A 16,027-nucleotide genomic window follows, 5' to 3' on the forward strand; every position below is an offset into this window, starting at 1 on the left:
CAACATCTGCAAAGCAATCAATGTGATATATTTTAACAAAATGAAGGATAAAAAGGTTGTCATCATCTTAATAGATGCAGTAAAAGCATTTGACAAAATTCAACATCCATTCATGATTAAAACTCTCAACAAAGTGGGTCTAGAGGAAATGTACTTCAACATAATAAAGATCATATATGACAGCTGAAATCATACCTAACGGTGAAAAAACTGAAAGCTTTTCCTCAAAGATTAGGAATAAGACATGGATGCTCACTCTTGCTACTTTTACTTTTTTTTTTAAAGTTTATTTGGGTGACAATTGTTAGTAAAGTTACATAGATTTCAGGTGTACAATTCTATTTTACATCATCTATAAATCCCATTGTGTGTTCACCACCCAGAGTCAGTTCTCCTTCCATCACCATATATTTGATCCCCCTTACCCTCATCTCCCATCCCCCTCCCCCCTTACCCTCTGGTAACCACTGAACTATTGTCTGTGTCTATGAGGTTTTGTTTCTCATTTGTTTGTCTTGTTCTTTTGTTGTTTTTGATTCATATACCACATATCAGTGAAATCATATGGTTCTCTGCTTTTTCTGTCTGACTTATTTTGCTTAGCATCATCTTCTCAAGACCCATCCACATTGTCACAAATGGTCCTATTTTATCTTTTCTTACCGCCGAATAGTATTCCATTATGTATATATACCACAACTTCTTTATCCATTCATCTATCGAAGGACATTTTGGTCGTTTCCATGTCTTGGACACTGTAAATAAAACTGCAATGAACATTGGAGCACACCTGTCTTTATGGATAAATGTTTTCAGATTTTTTGGGTAGATACCCAGAAGTGGAATTGCTGGATCATACGGTAATTCTATTTTTAATTTTTTGAGGAACCTCCACACTGCCTTCCACAGCGGCTGCACCAGTCTGCATTCCCACCAACAGTGTATGAGGGTTCCTTTTTCTCCACAGCCTCTCCAACACTTGTTACTATTTGTCTTGTTGATGATAGCCATTCTGACTGGGGTCAGGTGATACCTCATTGTGGTTTTTATTTGCATTTCTCTGATGATTAGTGATGTTGAGCATTTTTCATATGTCTATTTGCCATTTGTATGTCCTCTTTGGAGAAATGTCTCTTCAGGTCCTCTGCCCATTTTTCAATTGGGTTGTTTGTTTTTTTGTTGTTGAGTTGCATTCGTTCCTTGTATATTTTGGATATTAGCCCCCTATCGGAGGCACTGTTTGCAAAAATCTTCTCCCATTCAGTAGGTTGCCTCTTTATTTTGTCGATGGTTTCTTTTGCTGTGCATTTATTCATTCATTTATTTTAGCTTTTACTAACCTTCCCTTTGGAGTCAAATTCATAAAATGTTCTTTGAACCCGAGGTCCATAAATTTAGTACCCATGTTTTCTTCTATGCAGTTTATAGTTTCAGGTCTTATGCATAAGTCTTTGATCCATTTTGAATTAATTTTGGTGTGTGGTGACAGATAGCAGTCCAGTTTCATTCTTTTGCACGTAGCTTTCCAATTCTCCCAGCACCATTTATTGAAGAGGCTGTCTTTTCTCCATTGTATGTTTTTGGCTTCTTTGTCAAAAATTATCTGTCCATATTTATGGGGGTTTATTTCTGGGTTCTCAATTCTATTCCATTGGTCTACGTGTCTGTTTCTCTGCCAATACCATGCTGTTCTGATTATTGTTGCCCTGTAGTACAATCTAAAGTCAGGGAGTGTGATACCTCCAGCATTGTTCTTTTTTCTTAACATTGCTTTGGCTATTCGGGGTCTTTTGTGATTCCAAACAAATCTGATAATTTATTGTTCTATTTCTTTAAAAAATGCCATTGGGATTTTGATGGGGATTGCATTAAATCTGTATATTGCTTTGGGTAATATGGCCATTTTATCTATGTTGATTTTTCCAGTCCATGAGCACGGAATGTCTTTCCATTTTTTTGTGTCTTCTTCAATTTCTTTCAAAAATGTCTTGTAGTTTTCAGCATATAGATCTTTCACATCCTTGGTTAAGTTTATTCCTAGGTATTTTATTCTTTTGTCTGCAATTGCAAAAGGAATTGTTTTTTTCATTTCTTTTTCTGAGATTTCACTGCTAGTATATAGGAATGCAATGGACTTTTGTACATTGATTTTGTAGCTGGCCACATTACTGTATTCATTGATTGTTTCTAATAGCTTTTTGGTGGAGTCTTTAGGGTTTTCTATTTATAGCATCATGTCATCTGCAAAGAGTGACAATTTAACTTTTTCATTCCCAATTTGGATGCCTGTATTTCTTTCTCTTGCCTGACTGCTCTGGCGAGAACAGCCAACACTATGTTGAAAAGCAGAGGTGATAGGGGACAGCCCTGTCGTGTTCCTGAACGTACAGCAAAGGGCTTCAGTTTTTCACCGTTAATTATGAGACTAGCTGAGGGTTTGTCATATATGGCCTTTATTATGTTAAGGTATTTTCCTTCTATACCTATTTGATTAAGTGTTTTAATCATAAATGGATGTTGTATCTTGTCAAATGCTTTTTCTGCATCAATTGATATAATCATATGAGTTTTGTCCTTTATTTTGTTTATGTGATGGATCACATTGAAGGATTTGCATATGTTGAACCATCCTTCTGCCCCTGGGATGAACCCCACTTGGTCGTGATGAATAATATTTTTAATGCATTGTTGCATTCGATTTGCTAGAATTTTGTTTAGGATTTTTGCATCTGTATTCATCAGAGATATTGGTCTGTAGTTCTCTTTTTTTGTGTTGTCCCTGCCGGGTTTTGGTATCAGGGTAATATTGGCCTCATAAAATGAGTTAGGGAGTACTGTCTCTTCTTCAATTTTTTGGAAGAGTTTGAGCAGGATTGGTATTAGATCCTCTTTGAAGGTTTGGTAGCTACTTTTATTCAACACAGTACTGGAAGTCCTAGCCAGAGCAATTAGACAAAAAAGAGAAATAAAAGGCATTCAGTTCTGAAAGGGAAAATTAAAACTGTCTCTACTTGCAGATGACAGGATATCATATATACAAAACCCTACAGACTACACTAAAAAACTGTTATAACTAATAAACAAAGTCAGTAAAGTTTCAGGATACAAAATCAATACACAAAAATCAGTTGTGTTTCTATACATTAACAATCAACAATCTGAAAAATAATTTAAAAGAAAACCCAATTTGCCATTGCATCAAAAAGAATAAAATACCTAGGAAGAAATTTAACCAAGGAGTTGAATGATTTGTTCACTGAAAACTATGACATTGATGAAAGAAATTGAAGACACAAATAAATGGAAAGGTATTCCATGCTCATGGACTGAGAGAATTAATGTTAAAATGTCCATACTACCCAAAGCAATCTACAGATTCAATGCAATTCTTATCAAAATTATAATGCAATTTTTCACAGAAACCAAAAAAAATAATCCTAAAATTTGTATGGAACCACAAAAGACCCCAAATAGCCAAAGCAATTTTAGAAAGAAGAATAAAGCTAGAGGCAGTATACATCCTTATTTCAAACTATATTACAAAGCTATAGTAATCAAAACGCATGGCATTAGCCTAAACATACACACATAGATCAATGGAACAGAATACAAAGCCCAGAAACAAAACCACCTATATACAGTCAATTAAATCACAACAAAGGAGCCTAGAACATACAATGGGAAAAGGATAGTCATTTCAATAAATGGTACTGGGAAAACAAGACAACTGCATGCAAAAGAATAAAATTGGACCCCTATCTTATACCATACATGAAAATCAACTCAAAATGGCTTAAATAATTGAATGTAAGACCTGAAACTGTAAAACTCCTAGAAGAAAATATTGGGGAAGAAAATATAGGTGAAGAAAATAAGCTCCCTGACATTGGTCTTGGCTACGATTTTTTTGATTTGACAACAAAAGCAAAGGCAACAAAAGCAAAAATAAACAAGTGGGACTATATCAAACTAAAAAGCTTCTGCACAGCAAAAAGCTTCTACACCATCAACAGACTGGAAAGGCAACCTATGGAATGGAAAAAAATATTTGCTAATCATATACCTGACAAAGAGTCCATGAAATACCACCTCACACCAATTAGAATGGCCATCATCAAAAAGACAAGAAATAACAAATGCTGGTGAGAATGTGGATAAAACCGAACACTTGTGCACAGTTCCTGGGAATGTAAATTTGTGTAGCCACTATGGAAGACAGTGTGGAGATTCCTCAAAAAATTAAAAGTACAATACCATATGATCCCCAAATCCCACTTCTGATATATATCCAAAGGAAATGAAAACAGGATATCAAAAAGATATCTGCACTCCCACATTTATTGCAGCATTATTCACAACAGTCAAAATAATGGAAATAACCTAAGTGCCCATCAATAGATGAAAAGATAAAGATGTGATATACATAAACACACACATACACACACACACACACAACATTGTGTCACACACAATGGATTATATTCAGCTATGTAAAGAGGAAATCCTCTCATTTGCAACAACATGGATGGACCTTGAAGGCACTATGCTAAGTGAAATAAGCCAAACAAAGAAACACGAATACTATATGATAATCACTTTATGTGTAATCTAAAAAAGCTGAATTCATAGAAATAGAGACTAGAATGATGGTTACCAGGGCCTGGGGGGGTGGGGTAAATGGGGAGATTTGGGTCAAAGAGTATAAACTTCCATTACACAGATGAATCAGTTCTGGGAGATCTCATGTAGAGCATGGTGATTACAGTTAATAATACTGTATTATATACTTGAAAGTCACTAAGAGAGTACAACTTAAATGTTCTCACCACAAAAAAGAGATGGTAATTATGTGATGTGATGGATGTGTTAGCTTATCTATGATAGGCATTTTGCAACAGAAGTATAACAAATTAACTCATTGCACATCTTAAACATACACAATGTTAAAAAGAAAAAACATATACAATGTTTTATATCAATTATATCTCAATAAAGCTGGAAAAGAAATGTAAAAAATAAAAACTGTGTTATTTTCTCTTTTTTATACATAGAAACATAACAAGAAGTGAGTACACTTTGTTACCTTACTTTGCAATATTTTAAAATTTTTGAAAACTTTTCTAAATGTTATCTAAATTATTTTAGATATAAATATATTTAAATGAATATATAAGTGAAAAGATTTATAGATAAATATAGCATTTTTAGATTTTTAAAAAGAATTTTATATTTTATTCAGAAATAAAAATTTATATTTTTTATAGTTAAGAATGGATCAGTGGTTTTGCCAAAGAGAATTGAAAGATTCACTTTCGCATCTCACAGCTGTTTCATTGAGAAAAGATAAAGTAAATATATATCAGAGATTTCTCTGGCTCATGAGATGGAAATACCTACTCCAAAGGAAGTGGGCTAACCTGTAAATGAAAAGCAAATGAGGAAAGTTATTTTTCCCTTGGCTTTATGGATGTTATGAATTTACCTTATTGTGTCATATTCAGTAGAACGTTTTTATAGACTATTATAGTGCAAGTTAATTGCAGCATCAATTTGAGACCAATCATTAAGTCTAGATAAGTTATTAAATAATTCAAATATAGGTGTGATTAATTAATATTTCAACAGAACTAGACTCCTGCCACGAAATGGAATCTCTAGATATGGCTGAACTACATCTGGTACCAACAACAAATAAAGGCAGGAGTTCTTTTAGAGAACTTGGCAATACACACACGTGGTATGTTGAATAACTGTTCTGAATCTCCTGGTTTTTCCTAGCACCACTGTGCTGAGGTTCGCATTCACAGTGCAGAGCGAGAGTGGGAACAACGCTGTGCCTCGCACAAAGCAAAGCAGGAGTCACACCGCGTTCTTGACCACCACAGACTCCCAGTAAGAACGCTGCCAGTTTCACATAGAAATGTGTTTGACGAACAATATAAAATATTTGTTTTCTCACATTTTTACTCTGGAGAGTACTTTGTATTTAAAAAACATTATGTGTGATAAAAAGTAAAGTATACATAAAGCACTTCTGCTACATAACAAAAAATGCTGGATGCCTTAGAGGAAAAGCACTTGCGCAACTGACCTGTGAGATCAACTCGCCACTTTTTTTTCTCCATGGAAATTTACTTGAAAGAATGACTGGCAGACAAAGAATGGTTATTCAGACTTGAATATGTGGCACATAGTTTCTCAAAAATTAGTGAAGTGACCCTAGTACCTCAAGTACAACGGACAGTGTTTGAAGCCAATGATAAATATGAGTTTTTAAGCAGAAATTAGAACCTTGGAAAATTTATGTTCGCCAACATCAGCTTGATAGTTTCCCAATACTTAAAGACATTCTTGATGAGATTGGTGGTGACAGGAATGAAGGTACATTTTGATATTGCAAAATGAAATATTGTCAGTGTTTGGAAGATCTGCATAACAATGAACCAGCATTTTCCAAATGAACCATGCACAAGGCTACAAAAGACCCATTAAAAGTGCAAGACACACCAGTGGGTTTTGATGTATCAGTATGAAAAGCTCACTGATATAATTTCAGATTCCACATTGGAAATAAACTTAAAAAAAAAACACCATTTTCAAATTTTGGTGAGGTATGCAAGGAGAATATCCACAATTGTCTGAGCTGGCTATTAAAATATTTCTGTCTTTTCCAACTACATATCTGTGTGAGGCTGGATTTTCTTCATATACTTCAGCCAAGACAACATATCGCACCAGACTGAATACAAAAACATATGAGGACCCAGCTGTCTTCTTTTAAGTCTGACAATAAAGAGATTTGCAAAAGTGTAAAACAATGCCACTCTTGTTAGATAACTTTTTGCTTGGAAAAGGTTGTTGTTTTTCATAAAAATATGCTATCTGTGTTAACAAGCAATCAATTTATTGTTATTTTTAAATAAAAAATATTTTTAAAACTTATGTTTTAATTACAAATATGATAAATATTGACAAATATAACCCACGTGTTAAAAAGCTCACTGGGATCCTCAATAATTTTTAAGAGCGTAAAGTGGATACTTAGATGAAAACATTCGAAAACTGCTTTTCCAACAACTGAAGTATTCTAAGAAAAGGAAAAACAAAACTTAGGTGATAGGGTGAATGCACATCACTTACAGCAAAAAGGCGTCATTCACAGCATCAAAGAACTCCGGCCAGAGCATTTCCTGAGGTTCACGTCCATGGTAGGTGAGCAGAGCTTCCACCAGAGGTTTGAAATCTGGCAGAGTAATAAGAGGGGCACAAACTCGTGATAGGGACCTTACGCGTTCAGGAACCATTCTATGGAACAAATAAGAAATAATTAGCCAAATCTTAGAGCCACATGTAATTAAAGACATAAAATGTTCATGCTAAAAAGGTTGATGACAAGTAACTCGTTCTGTCCCTCATATAAGGAGGCTACCCGAATACCAGCTATGAACGCTCTTCTCCTACTCAGTTCTCTAGAAAGAAACGCTTTAGCTGCAGTTCCCATTTTAAAACCTCTCATTGTCAGGACTCTGGCATAAGTAACTATGGGCACCACCAACTTGTGTGTTATGGACCAGTGAGTCGGCTCTGAGCCCTGGTGACCCCACGAATGAGTGATGTCCATGATGTCCTGTCTTCAAAAGTCCTGCTCAGCTCCTTTTATGGAGCCAATCTATCTCATATTTGGTCTTCCTCTCTTCCTGCTGTCTCCTGTTCTTCCCAGCATTATCTTTCCCAAAGAACCCTGCCTTCTCAGGATGTGCCTGAAGAAGGACAACTTCAGTTTTGTCCTTTTTGCCTCTAGCGATGTTTCAGGTTTAATTTGCTCTAGGACCCACGTATTTGTCTTCAACTTACCATGCCCAAAACAGAACTCCCGATTCCTTCCCCAAACACTCTCTTCCCCGCGCTCCCTATGTTACTTGCTCAAGCCCAAAGCCTTGAAGCCCATTCTTGATTGCTCCCTTGCTCTTCTGCCCCTTATCTGATCCAGCAGTAAACACTGTCATTTCATCTGACCACCTCTCAGCACTTTCATTACTACCCCCTCACTCAACACCACCTCCAGCCTGGGTTATTGCAGGAGCCTCCTAACTTTCTCCCTGCTTCTGTCCACCCCACCCCCCATTGTTTATCATCAAAACAGTTCCAGCAACTCTTTAAAAATTCACATCACTTCATTTGTATGCTCAAAGCCTTGCAATAGCTTCCCACCTCACCCAGAGAAGTAGTAAAGTCTTATACTAGCCACCAAGGCCTTCCATGGTGGGGCCCCCTTCCGTTTCTCTGGTTTCATTTCCTTCTACTCTTATCCTTGCCTGTTCTGTTCCAGCTTTACAGGCTTCCAGCTACACCAGATGAGGTCCTGTTGTTCATTCTGCACATAACACGTGGCTAGCTCCTTCCTTCCAAATACATCTCCTCTCCCTTTATGTGAGGGCCTCCCTGACCATCCCATATAAATGCACTGACCAATATGGTAACATTCAGCCTATATGGCAATTTAAATGTATTTAAATGAAATATTAGTAAAATGTAAAATTCCATTCCTCAGTTGTACTAGTCACATATCAAGTGTTCAACAGTTAACATGAGACTAGTAGCTCACAGTACTGGACAGTGCAGATTCACAAGATTTGTCCGTTACTGCAGAAAGCTCCCCTGGACAGAATTCAATGTATCAAGTTAAATCCCCATCCCACTGTGAATGTCCTCTCTCTCTCACTGCTCTGTTCCTGGCACGCTCGACAATTCCTTACACATACTACGTGCTCAAGGAATAGATGTTAAATAAAAAAAATGAGCAACTAGAAATAAAATGAAAGTTTGAAATGTATGCTACATCTTTATATGTAATCATAAATCTAGACATTTAGCCTTGTTTTATGAAACACAAATGGAATCACAATATTGAACATAGATGCCCCTCATTTACTTGCTGCCTACTGTTAAAAAATACATGAGTGCTGTAATGTAACCACGCCGCTATTTGCAGGCACTGAGGTTGTTTTCAGCTGTTTACTATTATACACACTGCTGCTGTATACGCCTTATCTATGCCCAATGTGATTATCTGCATATTAAATTGCATCCCAAAAGACAACAGTTTACTTTTCCACTCTTGCCAGTGATATTAACAGTATTTTATTTTGAATCTGGACAAAAATTATCCCATTGCTTTCATTTACATTTTCCTGACAACTTTCAAGATTGAGTATTTGTTACCCACTTGTATTTCCTCTTCAGTGAATTTGTTTTTAGATTAGGATGTATCAGTCCTATTCACCCAATAAATGTTTTGTGAACCATTACTATAATCAAGGCTGTTTGTGGTGTTTGAAACACAAAAGCAGGGACAAAGCCCAGGAATGGAGAGAATAAAATGCCAGGTGATACCATGTGCCATGATGAAAAGCAAAGCGCACTGAGGGATTAAGGAGAGCAGGGGTTTACTGGCGGGAACATCTGAAGAGACCTAAAGGACATACCTGGGAGGAAAATGTTGCCGCAGATACAAAGCCAATGCCCAGGTCCTGAGTATCTGCACAGAGCAAGGAGGCCCAGGTAGAGACCACGTGCGTGTGGGAGGGCAGGAGGAAGCAGGAAGCAGGCTTTCGTAGACTACTGTAAGAGCCTGGGCATTCTTTTTTTTTTTTAACTTGCTTTTAACTTATTTTTTATTTTTATCAAACTTACAGATGCAACTGCCTTAAATAATCAAAGAGCTTTTCAAAGCTTATGAAAAACAGTAGTTTTTGCAAGAGCACTCCCACCCCCATTTTCTGATCTCAGAGGAAACCACTTTCAAACCTAACTCACTTTTTAGATATTCAGTATATTGTTTTTCCTGGGTTTAATGACTATTATTTGGCTTGTTTGCTCATTTTTCTTTGCACTGATTATTTTAACTCCAAACTCCCACCCAAGTGTATAACCTCCTTGAAATATATTCTGACATATCTGACATTCTTTCCTTTTCATCTTCCTAAAGAAATTTTTCTTAGAACCTTTTAATCTGTTCCAATCTGGACAGGTTGTTTGTGACTCTCTCTGTGCAGTTATCATCTTGGGATCTCCATCCTGGGAATTTCCTTCACTTCTCTCCTGGATCCCACATCTTCTTTCTTGGTTCATTCTTCTTATGTAGGAAAAAGTACGTAAGAGGTAAAGTATTTGAGATGTAGCATGTCTGAAAACATATTTATTTTACTCTCACACTTGATAGTTTGCTTGAGTATAGAATTCTGGTGATTTTCCTACAGAATTGTGAAAGTGTGGTTTTATTGTCTTTCAGCTTCCAGAGTTGTTCTTGAGAAGTCCCATGCTATTATGCATTCGGATCCTGTTTTTACTCCATGGAGGCTTTTGAATATCCTCTTTGAAATCTCACAATGATGTATCTTGGTATGGATTTATTTTTATTCATTGTGCTGGGCACTCAGTGGACTTCAAATTAGGAAAGTTATCTTGAATTATTTCTTTGATGATTTCCTACCCATTCTTTTCTCTGTTCTCTCTGGGAACTCCAATTTTTTGGATATTGAACTTCCTGGGTAGTTCTGTCTTTCTTTTTAATTTTTCATCTCTTGGTCTACCTTTTGCTCTAGATTTTGAAAGAACTGTTCACCTTTATCTTCCAATCCTTTTATTATGCTTTTTATTACCACTCTCTCGTTATTAATTTCCAAAAACTTTTTTTCATCCTATGGATGTTCCCTATTTTAAAACATAGCGCCCTGTTCTTATTTAATGGATATGGATATAATATTGGATATTATATTGAATATTATAATGGATATAATATTACCTTTTATTTTCACGGGGGCATTTATATTAATTTGAGACTTCCTTTCCTTTGATTAATCTTTTTATTTTTATTGGTTTCTACTTTTTTTATGTTACATGCTTTATATGATTTCCTTAAATATCTGGTGACCACTGCCTGCCAGCTCCTATTTAAGAGTCAGGCATAAAAAGGTAGTAGGGAGCTCTATGTGCATGGGTAGGGCAAGCTGGTTGTGATCTTCACTACAGGGCAGCAGTTTTTCGAAATTTTTTTGGTTTCAGAATACTCTTAAACTCATAAAAATTACTGAGAACACCAAAGAGCTTTGTTTCTGAGGTTATAGCTATCAATATTTATCACATCTGAAATGAAAAGAGACACGTAAAATATTTATTAACTTATTAAAAGAAACAATAAACCCATGAGACATTAAAATTAGTAACATTTTTTGTTAAACAATATTTTTCTAAACAAAAAAACTATTTAGTGAAAAGAGTGACACTGTTTTACCTGTTTGTAAATCTCTCTACTGCCCGAAAGAAGACAGCTGGATGCTAGTATCTGTTGTTTTATTTGAAGTATATGAAGATAGTCTAGCCCCACAATGATATGCCTTTAAAAAGGCAGGAGTATTTTAATAGCCTCTTCATTTATTGTGCATATTTTCCTTTGATTCTACACCAAAACTCATCACCATTGCCCCACCTGGTTCCTGTAAGCCGGTCTAGGAATGCAGGTAGACCTGCCTGCCATGCTTCTAGGGACTTGTTGATGGGTAGTGTCTACAGTGATAACAACTGAAAGTAACCACAATTTACTGGCCAAGCTTTCCCCTTGAAAGCTGCGAGCCTTCAAATAGCTACAAAGTTCCAAAATAGTTCTATCAGACAGATTCTGTTAGTAAAATTTTTGTCAAGGTGAAGAGATGGATTCCTGGCACTTCCTACTCCACCATCTTCCCTGGTGTCCTGATTTGATCTTTTGTATAAAAAAGGAAAAAAAGACTTTTCTTACTTTCCCATTTCTTTGTCCTTTTGTACTATATCTTAGCAGAACTACTTGCCTCAATCTTGAAGTCATTATTTGCTACTCAGCTGTATGTCCTATTCAGACTGTTCACTGAATTATCTTCTTTTCCCTTAAGTCCCCTCTTAAAAAAAACAACTTATTCCCATTTTGAGGATTTGACAGTTCCTCTTATTACTTACTCTTAGGACAATTAATTATTCCTTTTTTAAAAAATCCACTTGCTTATCCTAAGAAATGCATTTAATTGTCTCTTCTGTTTGTTGCATTTAGTTCATTTTTCCTTATGGTGCTGGTTTTCCAGGAGTGATTTTTGTCTGTTTGCTCTTTGGGATTCCACATTAGCCTCTCTATGACTGTTGTTTAATGCAGCCTGTCTCAAGTGCTTGTGGGAGGGTCAGGAGACAATGCTCGTCGAGGCTGCCAATAAGAATTCCCTGGAAAAATGCAAATTCTGGGCATTCTGATCACAACAGCAACCCCAAAACTACTGGGAACTGATAGCCATTTGGTGTTTGCTTCTCCTCCAAAGTGTCCTCCCACCTTCTTGTTAAAAGCAGGACATCTCTGTTGTCTCATCCGGGGGCAGTAGATAAGGAAGAGGATGCATGAGGGCCAAGCCAGCTGGCTGCAATTACTGCAACAGTCCAGCAAGTTATCTTGTTGGCTGCCAGCTATCCTCTTATTCTTTGCATCCACCCCCAAAGTAGCTTTTACCCGTTGCAGTTGTCCTTTCTTGCAAGTTTTTTGGGCTGTGATATTTTCCTTCAAAATACCCCACTATTACCATTTTAAGCCTTTCTCATAATTTGTGGGTCATCAAATGCCCTCATTTTAAAGTATTATACGAGGTATGATCAAACTATATGGTGAATGTTTAAATTTTTAAAAAATTTATCACAGTAGAAGACACATTGCTATTAATCCCCCTCAAAATGTTCCCCCTCACTGTGAACACAATCATCCCATCGTTCTTGCTATTTTCTGAAACGGTTCTGGAAGTCCTCTTCATGAGTATCTTTAGTCGTGCTGTCATGGCGGCCTCGATGTCCTGAATAGATTCAAAACGTTTTCCTTTCATGGTCATTTTGACTTTGGGGAAGAGCCAGAAGTCGCAGAGTGCCAGATCCAGAGAATAAGTGGATGAGGACACACCGTAATGTTTTTGACAGAAATTGCCATCCCAGAAGTGATGTTTGACACAGAGCATTGTCATGATGGAGGATGAAGTGGTTCTCGACTTCCTCTGTCTGACCTATTTCACTTAGCATTATAATCTCCAGATTCATCCATGTTGTCACAAATGGCACTATTTCATCTTTTCTTATGGCAGAGTAGCATTCCATTGTGTCTACTTACCACATCTCTATCCAATCATCTATCGAAAAAATTGTTTTAATTTTTCAATATTTGCAAACACCGCCTCCAATAAGGAGCCAACATCCAAAGTATATAAAGAACTCAAACAACTCAACAACAAAAAACAAAGAATCCAGTTAAAAAATGGGCGGAGGACCTAAACAGACCCATGGAACCTCCATACTGTTTTCCATACTGGCTGTGCCAATTTACATTCCCACCAGCAGTGTATGAGGGTTCCTTTCCCCCCCCACAACCTCTCCAACACTTATTACTTGTCTTGTGGATGATAGCCATTCTCATAGGTGTGAGGTGATATCTCACTGTGGTTTTGAGTTGCATTTCCTAACGGCTAGTGAAGTTGAACATCTTTTCATGTATCTGTTGGCCATTTGTATGTTTTCTTGAAAGAAGGGTCTGTTTAGGTCCTCCGCCCATTTTTTAATTGGATTCTTTGTTTTTTGTTGTTGAGTTGTTTGAGTTCTTTATATACTTTGGATGTTAGCTCCTTATTGGAGGTGTTGTTTGCAAATATCTCCTCCCACTCAATTGGTTGCCTCTTTGTTCTGTCGATGGTTTCTTTTGCTGTACAGAAGCCTTTTCATTTGATATAGTCCCATTCGTTTCTTTTTGCTTTTGCTTCCCCTGCCTTCGAGGTCAAATTCATAAAATTCTCTCTAAGACCAAGGTCCATAGTTTAGTACCTATGTTTTCTTTTATGCAATTTGTTTCAGATCTTATATTTAGGTCTTCGATCCATTTTGAGTTGATTTTGTTGTATGGGGACAGATAGCAGTCTAGTTTCATTCCTTTGCACGTGGCTTTCCAATTCTCCCAGCACCATTTATTGAAGAGGCTTTCTTTTCTCCACTGTATGTTTTGGTTCCTTTGCTGAAAATTATTTGTCCATATATATGTGGGCTTATTTCTGGGTTCTCAATTCTGTTCCATTGGTCTATGTGTCTGTTTTTCTGCCAATACCATGCTGTTTTGATTATTGTTGCTCTGTGGTATAATTTGAAGTCACTGCTCTACACTACTTTAGTAGCAGTCCCCAGAACTAAATATCTATCTCTGGTAATAATCTGAATATTTTAAAGAGATGTAATAGAATTACATTTAAGGTTTATATTTTATTGATGAAGTCCTATAAATTATTAGTTTAGCTGTATTATTTTCTTGATAATCAACAGTGAAATTCTCAGAGGTGATTTTTTTTGTACCACACAATGATAATTTCCTTACGTGTAAACACTGTTTTTTCTCCTCAAATATTCACCTTTTCTAAAATTCAGTTCTTGTTCTTTACCATTTTCCTAAATAACTGAGTCTCTTCAAAAATATTTATCTTCCACAGTGCTCTAACATCTTTCTCTCACTCACTATCAAAGTGGTCTTAGACCTAAAATTAATGTCTTTCTGAGTTCATCATCAAAGTTGTTAACAAAAAGACATATTGAACTTGAGTTGTAAATACCTTAAATTTTTGGAACATGAGTTCACCAGGTGGGCAAAAAAAGTTGTGTTGTGTATGATGTAGAATACTCTTCCATATATATATATGTTGCAGACTTTAGCAGAATATTTTGCATAGAGTAAGGGCTCTACGAATGTTTGAGAAATTGAAAAATATGCCTGAGCGTTGTGTGTACTCATGATAAATCCAGAACTCTGAAGGAGCAGGGAAGTAGGTGGTAATCTTCCCTCCCAAACTGATTCATCAATCCTTCCCTCTAAAAGACTAAGTGCAACTTTTACCTCATTATCTTAAAAGGAGGACAATCAGAGTCTATCACTGGTGACTGGGAGAGTAGAAGAGACAACCTCAGCAACAAGGGCATTTATGAAGCAATGAAGCCTATGGGCTGCAGATTGTATCTCCCAATTAGGCTGAAGCAGGTCCAAGATAATTTTCCTGAAAAATTCTAAAGTCTTATGTAAACTTAGGTAGCTCTTGGTTCTAACAAAATACAGGCAGGCCAACTGATAATCTTCTGAAGGGTTTCAAAGTGCTCACAGCTTTCACAGCTCCCTCTTTTGGTCTGAAGCCTGCCAGAGCACGGAGATCGAACTTCAACCGGAGTTATGCAACACTTTCCAGACTGGATTACACTAAGCATTAGGTCTTGATTGATTGCCAGAGTAGCACTTCCAAATGATTTTTGCACAAGAATTCAACTGCAGAAGGCTCAAAGGTAACCATATACTGCTGGAAACATCCTTTCCGTGTGGTTTACTGAAGCCTCCAAACCATCTGCAGCAAACCACAGACTACAAGATAAACTGATGATGCTCAGAGTCTAGAATGTCGCTCCTTCTAGACGGTTTGTAGCAAAGAACCAGAGAGAATCTAAACATTCTGTCAATGAATTGTTGATTTTACTTGGTGGCAAGTGAAACTCTATTTAAAACACTATGACAAGACCATATATCAGGCCTTTAAAAATAATGCAAAGGAAAACTAAACAGATTTTCCTATTTTTTAGTTCCTCTGACAATTTATGCATCAAAGTTGTAGGATTAATTTCTACATTTTCTACAAAGCTTTTGAATCTTTTGAAATAAACTTTAATCATTTGAGTAGTGAAAAGTGAAAAAATGTATGGATGTCCTTTATTTAAAAAAAACACACAGAAAAACATTATTGTTTATATGCGTTGTTTATATGGTGCTTAAGTTTGGGAGGCTTTTGGCTTCTTAAACATTTATTGTCATACTTGTGGAAGGAAAGTAATGATAAAACTCAAGTTTCATAAATAATGGGAATATCTGGATTTAACTGTACCATAAAGTAGTTTGCCCCCTATGCTGTATTCTGATTCAAATTTTTGATTTTTAAATCTTAAAAATGTACAGATA

At 36.4% G+C, this 16,027-nt stretch overlaps 1 protein-coding gene across 4 annotated transcripts in view; it reads right to left on the reverse strand.

The window, feature by feature from the left end:
* Positions 1-16,027, reverse strand: part of FANCC (FA complementation group C) — a 321,103-nt gene that overhangs the window by 52,603 nt on the left and 252,473 nt on the right. For all 4 annotated transcript variants that reach the window (XR_004424715.1, XM_033123708.1, XM_033123709.1 and 1 more), the window contains exon 7: positions 7,141-7,305. Coding sequence is in view for 3 of the 4 variants with exons in the window: in XM_033123708.1 (XP_032979599.1) it covers positions 7,141-7,305 (165 nt within the window). In the remaining variant the exon portion in view is untranslated. The remainder of the gene's footprint in view (positions 1-7,140; positions 7,306-16,027) is intronic.

This window comes from Rhinolophus ferrumequinum, chromosome 12, assembly GCF_004115265.2.
Source record: "Rhinolophus ferrumequinum isolate MPI-CBG mRhiFer1 chromosome 12, mRhiFer1_v1.p, whole genome shotgun sequence".
Lineage (NCBI taxonomy): Eukaryota > Metazoa > Chordata > Mammalia > Chiroptera > Rhinolophidae > Rhinolophus > Rhinolophus ferrumequinum.